The sequence below is a fragment of the Pseudopodoces humilis genome, chromosome 6 (genome assembly GCF_049639895.1).
Source record: "Pseudopodoces humilis isolate 2021_Gansu_Grassland_sample_001 chromosome 6, ASM4963989v1, whole genome shotgun sequence".
Taxonomy (NCBI): domain Eukaryota; kingdom Metazoa; phylum Chordata; class Aves; order Passeriformes; family Paridae; genus Pseudopodoces; species Pseudopodoces humilis.
The window spans coordinates 23167370-23181204 of NC_142205.1; the positions used below are offsets into that span (position 1 = coordinate 23167370).

Genomic DNA, 13835 nt, shown 5'->3' on the forward strand with positions numbered 1-13835 from the left:
CTGTGTGTACAGTCTGTAAAGGACCAGTGATTGTAAAGCACTGGCCTTTTTGAAACAATTAATCAGTCTACACGTGCATTTGTGAAAACAAATAATGTAAGATAAATTATTTATAATTATAAATACTTCTCTATGACGTGTAAGAGAATAGATAGATGTATAGAAATATAGATGATACACATATATAAGTATTTGCAAGATTAGAGCCTGAAAAAGAAAATTAATTCTATTGAAAACACTAAAAGGAACGGAAAAGTTTATTCTAGTGAAAGAAAATTTTGTGATTCAATACAAACTTTGTTTTTTGCAGAGGCAGCAGAATTGTGACTTACACTTACACAGTCAGCAACTGGAAAAATGCCAGATTCTGAAAGTAATTTGCGGTCTTCACATGAAGATGTTGTAAATGGTACTTCCGTCTTGAATGAAATGAAAATTTCTGATGAAAAGGGATCTGCTGGAAAAAAAACAGTGACTCAGATTGAGAAGAATGGCTATCCCGACTCCATATACATAAATGCAGCTAAGATTTTTCAAGGCATTCATACTGAAAAGAGTAAGGATAGACTCCTGGTGCGGTATGGCGAGAACTCAGAATCTCCCATGATGGATTTTAAAGATGAACATTCCAAGCGTGTACCTTATGAACTGGCTTTCAATGCTCTAAAATGTAAGTACGAAACTTACCCAAGAATTGCCAACAGAAATGATGCAGCAGAGAAAACATGGAAAAACAAATGTCTGGTGTCTGCCTGACAGCAGAGACCTGGGGAAATTTTTGTTATGCTTCAGGTTATTACAGAGTCACAGATTCACAGAATATTCTTAATTGGACGGCACCTACAAGGATCATCAAGAATGGCCCATAAGGGGATCGATCCCACAACCTTGGTGTTACTAGCACCCTGCTCCAACCAGCTGAGCTCATCTCAGTGGTTCTTTTCAGATCCTAATTATGGATGAATATATAAATTTACTAGACTACTCATATCCCTCAAATGTTTAAATATAGCTAAGTGTTATTAACATGTGTGAAATCAAAACATTTAAAGCTTATTCTTTTTCATGTAAATAAATTACATAAGATTGCTACTGTTGGTGATTGAATTTGCCCTCAATTTTCATGTTTAAAATTATAATTTAGTGATTTACAAGGTTTACATCCATAGAATTTTGTAGACAGTAGCATAACTTATCAACATTTTCTCCTTTTTACAGATCAAGATCTTCTTGAAGAAATGTTGTTAAATAGTAAAACTTACCCATGCTACTCAATAGTAAGTGAACATTTTTGTGAGGCATTTTTATTTTCTCTGTTCATATAATTAGCACCTTTTCTGAGGATTCTACAACATTCTTCAAAACAACCTTTGTTGTTTCGAACTACATGATAGCCTTTGACTGAAATATTGCTGATCTATTTACATAGTTGTCTAAAGCATCCATCTCCAAAGTCTGTTGTGAGATTCTGTTGCAACTAATTGCTGGGAGTCAAAACCTTCAAAGAGAGAAGTGGGAGAGCGAGCCATGAACTTTATTGCAACATAGTACTTATTCAGTGATACTGTCCATGTCCATGTGCTTTCCTTCCCAGCTGTGTCCCCTTGTGAGCAGGGAAAAAAAAGTTTCCTACCTATCCTTGGGAGCTGGAAAACATGGAGTGAATCCCATCAGACAAAAAAGTGCATTGACCCCATGGTTCATTTCCTGGGCAAACAGTACTGTATATAAATATTGTACTGGCAAAAACTGGTCCAGTTTACTCTCTTGACATGCTTTCCTGCTTTGACATGGAAAGAAATTCTGGAGCTGGCCGAATATTCTGCTGTTCCTTCCAGCTTTGTGTTTGATGCCTTTGAAAATCGCAAGATAAACTTGAGCTGATATTGTTTGTGGAGGTTGATGTGAGCAGGCAAATGATCTAACACATTTATCTTTGCCTTGTTTTTGGCAAGGAAGTAAGACTTTAATGTTAACATTTTGTGTTTGGTGGTATTTCCCTAATTACTTCAGTTTACTAACTAATTTTGGCCATATTTGTAAGAAGGTGAGACTTTTAGAAGGTGTGTAATAACTGTAAGAATTTAATGTAAAGAGGTAGACAGTAGTAAGTGAAGTGCAGTAGTTATCTCCTTAAGCAGGAGATACTTCCTGGTTTAAACATTCACACAGATAAAGGAGGTTTTCTAACTGAGCATTTTGGATGCTACATATGGAAGAATCCCACAAGACAGGAATAGATAGACAAGAAGTTTTTCTTAGCTTAGCTATTTAACAAACTACTTTATGAAGAGAATAATTTCAAAGTTTCAATTCTGATAACATTAAAAGTTAAGATACAATATTTTGTCTGTGTGCATGGAGAATGTTTTTAATTTTGATAATCTAAATCACACAAGTTATATATTTGAGTTTTAAAAAAATCTTTTTTAAATAAGTGTTTTATATACTCTCCACTTTCATATTCTTTCAAGTAAGCATTTAAGGATTTTTAATGCCTTTTACATGGGAGACTGCTGTTTGATATGGATCTTTTTGCAGAAATAAGGCATGCTTTGGATCACTTTTTCTATCCAGTTGCTTTTCTCTTGCAGCCAGATGAGTTAACCAGCTTGCTCGTTGTGATGCTTTATGACCTACAAGACCGAAAGTTTAAAAAAAGAAAGATTTTTGCTGAGGAGGAACTTGTAGAAGAGGTTCAGGAAATAGGGGATTATTTATACAGGTATAAGTGCAAAGAGCTATTTTTTGTTGATATAGATATGCAAAAATGAAGATTTGTATAATCAGTGCCTTTTAAAGGTAATTATTAAAATGTCTTTCACCTTAAAATTTTGCGGGATTTTTTTTTTATGAGAGCCTAGTTTGAAGGCAAATGTTCATATATGTATAGATATGAAAAATATAGATAACAAACTATCTTCATATTGTGGATTATTTTGTAGGCATCATATCTTATTTTGGCATTGTTGAAACTTTTATACAATTCTAGGAAGGAAATTAAATATTCAGTAAATATTCATAAATGCAAATGTAATAGAGTCAAGAGATCATGGAATGGAATAACATTTGTCTATTTAGCAGTACTTCTACTATGAAATGTTGATAAATATTTATTATTTTAAATATTTAGAACAAAAACCAGATTACATAAACATTTTGATATTTATTATCTCTTTCATCAGTCAGTTGATTAATTCAAAAGGCATTTATTGGACAAAATTGTGTTGCTGCTGGATTTAGAATGGCCAAAAAAGTTCGTGAATCTCTTAAGTGCAAGGTATTTCTATAGGGCAGTAACTAAGATATCTGAAGTAGTTCACCAGCAATTTTTATTTATTTTGCATTATCATGTATCAAGAATATGCATAAAGCCTGTGGGAAGAAAAGACTGGAAATATTTTCTCAGACATTTTCTTGTAATAATAATAAAAGTGACTCCTGGTTGCCATCATACTTGTGTTGTTTCTGTACATGTTTAGGGGCCAGCTGCCATCAAATGCTCATTCTGCACATATATGTATTTACGTTTTCAATCATGCAAATGATCTGATGGTTGTATTCCACACACTGTACTTCCAAAACATACTGAGATTTTCTTTGAGCTGCCTGAGAAAATGGATGTGTTTGAGAGTCACCTGTTACAATTCCAGTCCTGCCTGATTTAATTAAAATAATCTTAGCTATTGACTAGCATCTTGCATCTTCTGTTGTCTAGGGTAGAAAATGTTCTGTAACTCTACTTTCTGTTGCAGCTTGCAGAAGGTGTCCCTTTTGGATTTGGTTTCTGGGCAAGATGGTATTGTAACAGAAATGTTGCATGCTAATAACTGGTGAAAACATTTAAAAACTTATGAAACTTGTGACTGTTTTTATAGTTATAGGACCAAACTTGCAGCTGCACTAGCACGATGTCGCATCAAATATGATGCTCTTTCAATTGAATACTTTGTACCAGAAACCATATCAAAGCAGGAAAAAAGGGCTTCTGCTTTACCTGTCTGTTTTTGGATAAACACATTGAAAATCAGGTAAGGTGTTTAAAGTATCATCTGATATTGATGTTTTTGCATATGAAGTGATATAGTTTGCTACATACTTGTTTTAGAATTTCCAGGTTATATTTTTACTAGTAATTAAAAATTCTTACAGGAAGCTCTGCTTAGTCCAGTACCATTGTGTTTTAAATTTTTTTAGTTTTTATATATTGCAGTAGTGGTATTTCACAGTTTTGAAACAGTTCTTACTATTCTGTCTCTTGTGTGGGTCTTTCATGAAATAAATGAAGAAATAAAGTTAGAAAAAAAAAATATAGGTGAGTTAACTTGATGAAAAAAAAAAAGACAAAATGTCTTGAAAAGTAGGTGTAGTCGTGTAATCTTGGCAAAGGGTGTTAAGACACAGTTAATAAATAATAATTTATTTATAATAATAAACCTGCTGTTTATTCTGTAAGGATAGTGTAAACCTGAGATTAAAATACACTTTAAAAAGTCCTTATATTCGGTAGGCTACTAGATAATGTAACACTGATGTTCCCAGTTCTGTACTTACTGATACATGTACCATACCAGATTATCCTGTTATCTGTTTTGTTAGACAGATCCAGTGTAATCCATTTTATAACTTTCAAGAATTTTCAAGAATTTTGTTTTCCTACTATTGTCTTTCATGAATGTTCAGTGCTTAGGTTGTAGGCTTTTCAAGATATTGTATATTACTTCAGGTGTGACTTTAGAACCCTTAAATAGGAAATAAATAAAAGCTGCTCCATTCATTCCAGGTTTAATGTACTGTATAAATTTATGGCACTGTCTGAAACAGCATTTCGACAAACATCTCTTGCTATATATACCTGTAATACTTCATGATATTTGAATTGCTAACCTCAGCAGTTATGCCTTCATTTCATTTACACAAGGATTCTTTCAGTATCAGCCATTAAAATTATTGGTGAGCTGGGCTAGATTGAAAGCAATTGAAAGAACTGAAGCATTCCAGCAGTAAATTTATAAATAAATAAATATATAAAATATCTATTTTATTATTATATTAATAATTAATAATTATTACATTGATATATTATATGAAAGATAAATAAATTTTTTTTTAGTATTTACTACTGTGTCTCCTGAGCACATTTCTGTTTTGATACTTTGAATCATCCTCTGCAGACACATACCTGTGTTTTAATTAATTGTATCAGATTTATTAACTTAATTATTTCAAATCATAACTTACATGTCTAAAGTAGAGTAAGTTTCCCTCCTGCATTAGACAGTATGCATTTTATACCTATATATGTATGCATACGTATACACACAAAATAACAGAAGAAAAAAATCTTAAAATCAATGTAAACTATGTTGCTTAAGTAACTCTTATATATTTAATGGTCAGAGTTGTATGTTAACAGCCTTGAAGATGTTATCAGAGATTTGGAGATGAAGGGACTCAAAAAGGTTGAATCTGTGTCAGACTTTGACCATTATACGTATGCTGTGGACCAACACTGCCATGATGTATTGGTTTTTCCTTCCTCCCTTAGAGAAGAACTGCTTAATTTAGATCTTTTTGAAGATTGCAAACTCTTACTGCAGGTGAGTTGATGTTCAGCCTTGAGTCAGATGATCTGCAAAATGAAATAATTGCTTTGTATTAGGAAGAAGTTGTGTATTGTGTGACTATTCTATTAAATCAGGCAGCAACAATCTCTCATAAGGTCTTGGACATGTGTAATAATTAGGTTACAAACTGATCCACTTGCTAAATTTAGCATACTAATGTCAATGCTTATAATCGATAGCTACAATTAAGTTAGTAGAATGTTTTAAATTTAATCTTTGAGCTGTTGAACTAAATATAAAAAGTGATCAAAAGAGGCAGTCTCAATCCTGAAAATGTGAAGGAAGTTTCAACATAGCTCCATAGGCTTTCCCCCAGTTAGTAGATAGTGGTATGCTATTGTAATATTTCTTCCTCTTCAAATGCATGTTTGTGATGGAATGGTGACACTTCTTTGTATTTTGTGCAAAATACAAAGTTCCTTGATCTTCATAACTCTCACTGGTCTTTTTCCTGAATTGCCATCGTTGGACTCCCCAGTGAAGTTTGGTAGGAGGTTTCTGTTCTAGAGTAATGGTTTGCAGTAACCATGCAACAACAGAACTATGAATTATCTGAATGGTCTGATGATTCTTGAGTGCCTAGCAGAAACATTTCAACCAGCATTTTCACTAGATGTGTGAAAACTTTAGCCTCAAAATTTATTTGCTCAACTTAAAGTGACTCAGTATTCAATACTCTATTTAGGTTTGTTTAAATATAATACTTACAGAGAAGAACTACAGATGACAGCCCTAGAGATAATGGGAACAAATTCTGAGTGTTTCTACTTAAAAGTATTCAAAATGAGTACATAAAACCATCAAAACCTCCATCTCTGTGGTGGGGGGGGGTGGGTGGGTGGTGCTTGAATGCTGTATGTACATAGACAATGATGTGAACTCAAAGGCTTAGCACTTTCTCTTTCCTTTATCATCACTTTGTCAGATTTGGTGCAAGACCTGGCATCTGTGGTCATTATCCTCACTCCTTGCCTTTTTAAGTAATTTGTTAAAGTTTTCTCTTAATCACCAGTGTCAGTACTCTTGTGGAGCTGTCCCTGTGTTTTCTGCATTCCAATCTGCCTCTCTGTTGTTTGAATTTCAGCAAAATCTTGATCTTTGATCTACAAGGGCAACATTTCTCCTGTAATTATCATCAAGAATAGTTTTGCATTTCTCTGTTAAGGTGTCTCAGAGGATTAATTTTGCCTGAGTTGTATCCTCTGTTTGTCTTTTCTGGAACCAGCTGTTGCTAGGAGTGCCTCCTTATGGGGATATATGCTTTGTTTTCACCTATAGATATTATGCTTTTTTATGTATTATTTAGCATTAAGTTATTTAAATTTATTGAGTGACTGCTTGGTTTTGTAATTTATTTAATTCTGTATTAGCAGATAACCCTGATTAGTTTTTGTCCTCCCTTCTCGCCTATTTGTTATGAGAACTATGAAATACTTTCCTAATTTGGAAAAGAAGGTTAGCATCCATAGAAACCAAAATAGTTGATCATACTTAATTTTTGTGTCATTGTTTTGTAGGATAAGTCTCGGAGCCTTGCTGTACATGCTGCACAGGCGCTGTTGAGTGAAAGTGGTGATGTTATAGTGGCTCATGTAGGTTCCCATCTGACCGTTGCCCATATGTCAGTGCTGACAAACCACAGCACGTCCAAAATTTTTGTTTGTGGTGTGAAATCTTCAGCAAAAGAAGAAGAACTGAAGAACAGTTTCAGTCATATGGGATGTGAAAGTAGGTGCTAAAGGAGTTGGTATTCAAAAAGTATTGTAATATAGATGTTTGTGATAGCTGTAATTATGGACTTATTCTATCAGAACTCAGAGATCCCTTCTTTGGAGGCTTGGGCAGTAACAACTTTTTTGTCACAAGGTCAACTGATAGCTCTTCAGCTACAGTCAATTGCAGTCTAACCGTATCATAAATGCAAGCTCCTGAAACATTGGTGATATTTTCCATAGAAGTAGCTACTACGTACCAGTTGGTGTAGCTGGTAGCTGGGAACTTTTTGGTGTTTTGGCTGCTGCTTTCAGTCTGATTTCCAGCTGTTTGAGTGTGTTAATCCAAAACCAATGTACTTGTTCAGTTTACCTGGAGGACACAATCAGGACAGAATGCAACAAGATTGCAACCCATTAACTGTCTTTTCAGTGGAAAATGCAGCCCTTCAATCTGTTTGAAATCCATAGGCCGTATTTTGGAGGACCTGAATCTAGCAGGTTCTGGCTCTGTTGAATTCTGTGTAATACCACAGTCTCTTCACCTGTATCACCTGTAGGCAGGCCTGCTTGCAGTCTGTAAGTGTTGAGTTTTCACTATTTTTCAGATATTTGGTTGTTACAGGAAGACTTTACTGAACTTAAACCAACAGACCCCAGACTTGAAAAGGCAAAAGTTATTTTGCTGCTACCACAATGCTCTGAACTGGGTGCTGGCAATCCAATGGAGCTTATTTTAAGTGAACATAGAGGTAACTTAATTAAAACAATATCTAGCTCATGCTTTCTGGTAGAAAGAGATCCAAGTATTGTGGTCTAGATAGTGTGGCTGCTTCAGTAAATTGCATAATTTCATTAAAGAAACCTTCCTTATATTAATTACTATAAAACATATAAATTAACTTGCATAATTCTGTGACCGCTTCAGGTTGATAGTATGAAAGTTTGAGGGTAATTCTGGGGAGCAGAGTGTGTATAGCTTTTTTTTAAGTAAAAAGATTATTGGCAGAAAATTTATTTCAAGATACCAACATGTATATAATTTTCTGTTGGATTACATTTCTTTATTGCCTGTTTGTGTAAGTTGTGTCACTACAATTTTCATTAACTACAAGCAAGTAAGAGGTACCAGTAATTACAGGTAAAGAAGTAAAGCAAATAAATCAGGCATTCCTTGGTATTCTAATTTGTAAAACCTATCTTCCCACTGCGCCAGTAGCAACCAGGTCTGCTTCTGCAAACAACTGAATTTTCAGACACTAATACAAATTGCAAGACTAAATTTACTACTCTCTGCTTTTAGATTCAGGATTGCTTCAAGACCTTTTCCAGGGATTTGTGTCTGAGGATAAACTCAGAATTCTTGCTGAGACGCAGCTTAATGAGTTGGTTCATGCACTGAAATGTAAGTGTGCTAGTTTCCCAATTTCTGGGAAGACTCTGCACTATCATTTCCATTGTATTATCACCAGTTTTAATATAGTTAAAAATACACCAATTACTCTATTAATTAACAATAAGCATGTAACCAAACCCCCTGAATAATGATTTCCTCCAGTCTGAAGATGTTTCTGTGTCCTAGTGTCCTCCACACATTAATACAAGACTCTTCTGTATTGTGTAGAGAACTAGCTTATGGCTTAGTTATACTCTGCTTTGAAAATTATGCAAATGTAGTCTCCCTCTGTCTGCATGCTGCCACTTTGTTCCTCTCTCCTTTGGTAGCTGTGTGAAAAAACTCGAGACAGCTTTGACTTTGTGCTGAAATCTGCAAATATTTGAAAATACTTCAATTATTTTGAAATACTAGTGATCAGGAGGTGAAAGTGACATAATTTTAATGATGCTTTTAATCCTTACCAAACCACTGTCTGTATGAAGAATCTGAAGAGTAAAAAAAGTTGTGCTTTGTTTTGTAGTTAACAAAGTACAAGCTATTGTTTACTGCACTTGTTCAATTTACCCAGAAGAAAATGAACTTGTAGTGAGAAAAGCACTGGAATCTGGAGTGGAGGTAGATAAAGTACGACACAGGTACAGAATTTCGCTTTGGCCTATCAAATTTGAATTAATTTCTGCATCATTTATCAGGGTCATTGAAGGGATTCCTGGTGAACAGTAACTTATATACATCAATAAAATATTACCACTGGGGTTTTTTTTCCATTGAATAAGCAGATATAAAATCAAAAATCTGTATCATAAGACATAAGAGTTTTATTTAGTAATGCGAGGAGGATGTGAGCCTTGTAGCCTGTTTTATCAAGTTCCAAGGAACACAGAAAAAAATCCAGATCATGGTGAGAACTTGGAAACAAAGTTTTGCAGACTTTCCATTAAAAGTGAACTAACCAGCCAAATTAGGATATTACTTTCAAATATTGAATACATTTCTCTGTAACCATCTTTGAATAAAGCTCTGTTGCCAGAGGGTTAATGGAGCATTAAGGAGTAGGACTCTTATCTTACAGTCCTTAGCGAAGAGGAGGGGGTTATAATTACAAAAGGACATTTTGATAGTATTTTTCTGTACTGAGACAGCTTAATACTAGTTTGCCAGGCTTATGAGCCAAGTCCTTGAGACTGCTTTATAACAACCAGGCATTTCTGGAATACAAGGAGAACAGGAGAAGAGGCTAGTTCTTCCCTCCCCACCGATGCACTGCAAAACTGTAAAACTGGAGAAAGATACCTCAATTAGAACAAATAGAAAATTTTCCTAAACTATGATTTTTAGCTTAGATATTTATTATGAGCATATATAACTCAAAGCCAACACCTCTACAATTTCTGCAAGCTGCTTAGTGTTTTCAGATCACTCCCCAACTTCAGGGACAACTTGATAACTCAGTAATTACACACCTGATAAAGAACATTATTTTTCTGATTATGTATTTATTATCTGATGATTAATATACTTAATAATTGGGAAAAAAAGGGGAATTACTAAAAAAATGGAAAAAACACACCTAATTCTAAAAAGATGAATTCTCATGCCTTTCTTGAATTGCAGTTTTTTAAAATTATAATAAAGCTATGTTATTGAAAGACATAATTTGAAAATTACTTTTAATGTATCCTTGTTTATTTCCTTTTATATTCTTAAATATTATTTTCTGGTCTTCCATTTCTTTTTTACAGGCTTATTCCTTCTGTTTTTTCTACATGTTCCAATTCAGAGTCTTCCACTGAAATGTTTTTCAAACTGGAACCATCAGAAATTTCCAGTGGTTGTTTCCTAGCTGTTATAGAGAGAGAGGTAAGCTATGAAAATAACCATTTAAAATCACAGAAGATGAGTACTGTAATTTTCTATAGAAGAATAAACAAAATGAAACATTTTAAATAAAATTTCTGTCTTCTCTTCATCTGTCTTAAGACCAAAAGACAGGTGAGCAGTTGAAATGTGCCACATCTGGAGTTTCATGCTGAGCACAGCTTTAAAAGATGTGCCTGTTTTTCTGGAGCTGTTCCTGATCAGAGCAGGCCTTTGATCCAAGTCAGTGCCAGCAACATCCAGAGGAACTATTATCACACTGTATATATCACACAGTTACCACACTTTGGAATGACATACACAGCTTGATTAGATACACGATAAATGGTGTCTAGTATTGTATTTGTATCTATTTGTATTTGTTATATGTGCCACCAAGATTTTCCAGTATCCAAGCAGTCGAAATCTTAATCCCTATGGATGACACTATTATTATTTGAATAAAATAAGTATGAACATGTTTCCTTCCCAAACTAAGGCGTATGCAAATCTGGCTTGAAAGGCGGGAGGCTTTTGCTGAGTAAACGGAAAAGTCTTGGCATGATTCCTCAGGAAAGGCCTTAAAGGGCTAGTTTGCATCTCTGAGCATCAACATTTTCCTCTTGTCTCTAAGAAAAACACACATTTTTTTTTTCCACCAAAAGTAGAAGGGCTGTGAGGAAGAACTAATCAGAATTTCATTGCAGATTAAAGATAGGAGATCTTACTTGGTTATTTGTAGCATTTTGCGTCATACTACAATTACAGTGCTTGAAAGAAGCTTGCCTCTTGGGAGAACTTAGATTCTATTAAGAGAATTACATATGAAAAACCTTTCAAGTAACCTATTACTGACCTTTTTCTTTACAATATTAAATATTTTTAACTTGGTCTGAGTTTTATTAATCATGCTATGTGCATCTCTCTACCATATTGTCTCTCTCCAGAGAAACAAACACTTTTGTTGCAGGTAGTTAATTCAAGTCATTTTTTTGGGGTCAAATTCTAATACAAAGAAGCAATTGCTCCAATGGCCAATTTCTAGGTGATTCAGGAAATGAACATTTTCCACAATGTAGAAGACATGTACTTATAATTTAAACTGAAATTCCTTCTTTACAGAAATCTTCTTCTTAGCTAGCTGTAAATTGTTTCTCTTCCATCACTATATACTTGGATGTTGACCTGGTTCTTAGTTTAAGAGCTCCTTACTTATTATCAATTACTTAGTATTATGAGCAAGAACTTTCATTACAGTGAAAATTATTAATATTTAATATTACTGATACTTGTGTATTTTAGTAACTATTTCTGATACACACACACAGAGGGAATGGATATGTATGTTCTTACAGACACATTACAGAGCAGGTCAGTGTGGGAGTGTGTTGGTTTTGGCTCGGGGAGTTAATTTTCCTCACAGTGACTGGAGTGGGGCTGTGTTTTGGATTGGTGCTGAACACAGGGTTGACAACATAGAAATGGTTTTGTTATTGCTGGGCAGGGCTTACACAGAACCAAGGCCTTTTCTGTTTTTCATATGGCCACACTGGTGAGGGGACTGGGGGTGCCTGGGAGGAGACACAGCCAGGACAGGTGACCCAAACTGACCAGAGGGATGTTCCAGACCATGTGACACCATGCTCACTGTATAAAGCAGGGGAAAGGAGGAGGAAGGGAGGACATTTGCAGTTATGGCACTTGTCTTCCCAGGGAACCATAGTCTTTATCTTAACTCAGTTCCCTAGCTTTACTTTCAGTTCCTTCCCAGATCCTGCTGGTGTGGGAGTGAGCGAATGGCTGTGTGGGGTTTGGTGACCAGCTGAGGTTAAATGCAAGTCACGCACACACATTACAGAGCCCAGAACTGATTTTCCCCTCTTTGGTCAGTAGAGAGGAAAGCCTCTGAAGAACAAATGCTCCAGTACCTCTTTACACAAGTCAAGTCCTTAATTCTGTGAATAAATAGTTTGGTTAGCATTTATCACATGTGACTTAAGTCCTTCTGCTAGATTCTGCTGTCTTTTTCTCATGGAGTAAATTCTGAGGAGCTCTGTATTGTGGCTTAGATTCATTATTGTTTCCTGTAAAATTTTCAGAAAGATATTTCCAAAAAAGTGCCTGCTAAAGACCTTTTGGCTTCTGCTACAGCAAAAGAACTACTAGATGGCATTGTTGAAGAAAAACCAAAAGAAGAAGTGAAAAAGCAGAAAGTAAAACGTAAACATAAGGCTGCTGCTAGTGATAATAAGCCAAAAGCTGCAAAACTCCTTCACCACCAAACTGGAGCTAATGTTAAGGCTGAAGTTCCTGTGTCTAAAGCAGCCAGTAAGATAAAAGAAAAGCATGAGTGCCCGAAAAAAGCAGCCAGTGACATACAAGAAAAGCATATGCACCAAAATAAAGCAGCCAGTAACACATCACAAAAGACTGTGCACCAGAAAAAAGCAGCCAGTAACACAGCACAAAAGAAAGTGCACAAAAAAAAAGCAGCCACTAACACACCACAGAAGAATGTGCAGCGAACAAAAGCAGCCAGTAACACACCACAAAAGAAAGTGCACCAGAAAAAAGTAGTCAGTAACATACAAGAAAAGAATGCGCGCCAAACAAAAGCAGCCAGTAATGTATCCACATCTAAAGCAGCCAGTAACACACCGCAAAAGAAGGTGCCCTGAACAGACAGCTGTGTTGGGCTGAAGAAATCTGTGAACTCTGATTCACTCACAGCCCCACTGGAAGTGCTGAAGCCCACATCTGTCACCTCTGCGCAAGGCGCATGAGACAGACACCTGCTCAAAAGGCACATGCAGAACAGAACAGGGTTGTACTGAAGGCCCCAACAATCACTTGGCCTCCACTGACAACACCATATGAAAGGTTGTAATGAAACAAAGCCAGGGTATCAACTTAACCTTGCTTTCATGGCCAGACTGGAGCACAGGGTCCAAGTGGTTGGATATTTCCACCACCCTGCTCAAAAACGGTCAAGCCAACTTGGCTGTATGAACCCTTCAGACTCGGCCCTCCCTTTGTAAAGAAGGTAAAAATTCCTGTATATTAATCAATACTCTTACATTACAGTATATCTTTATGCAAAGATAATTTGGCCTTGGGATTATAGGCTATTTATGTAGAAATATCCATGTTAGATAGTAACTTTTAATCCAGTAATCACACTAAAGTGAATGGAGCTCAGCTGCCAAAGATAGCTGATAGACTGTTGGGGGAAGTGAAGTG

General features: G+C 35.5%; 1 protein-coding gene across 1 annotated transcript; it reads left to right on the forward strand.

Moving 5' to 3' along the window:
* Positions 1 to 357: 357 nt before the first annotated feature.
* On the forward strand, positions 358 to 13373 carry NSUN7 (NOP2/Sun RNA methyltransferase family member 7). The gene is made up of 12 exons (XM_088056112.1): positions 358 to 670; positions 1219 to 1277; positions 2595 to 2731; positions 3885 to 4031; positions 5417 to 5600; positions 7145 to 7355; positions 7948 to 8091; positions 8643 to 8744; positions 9259 to 9373; positions 10481 to 10598; positions 12695 to 13074; positions 13201 to 13373. Exons 1-12 carry the CDS (start codon positions 358 to 360, stop codon positions 13271 to 13273), a joined length of 1983 nt encoding a protein of 660 aa, XP_087912238.1. The 3' UTR covers positions 13274 to 13373.
* Positions 13374 to 13835: the final 462 nt, after the last annotated feature.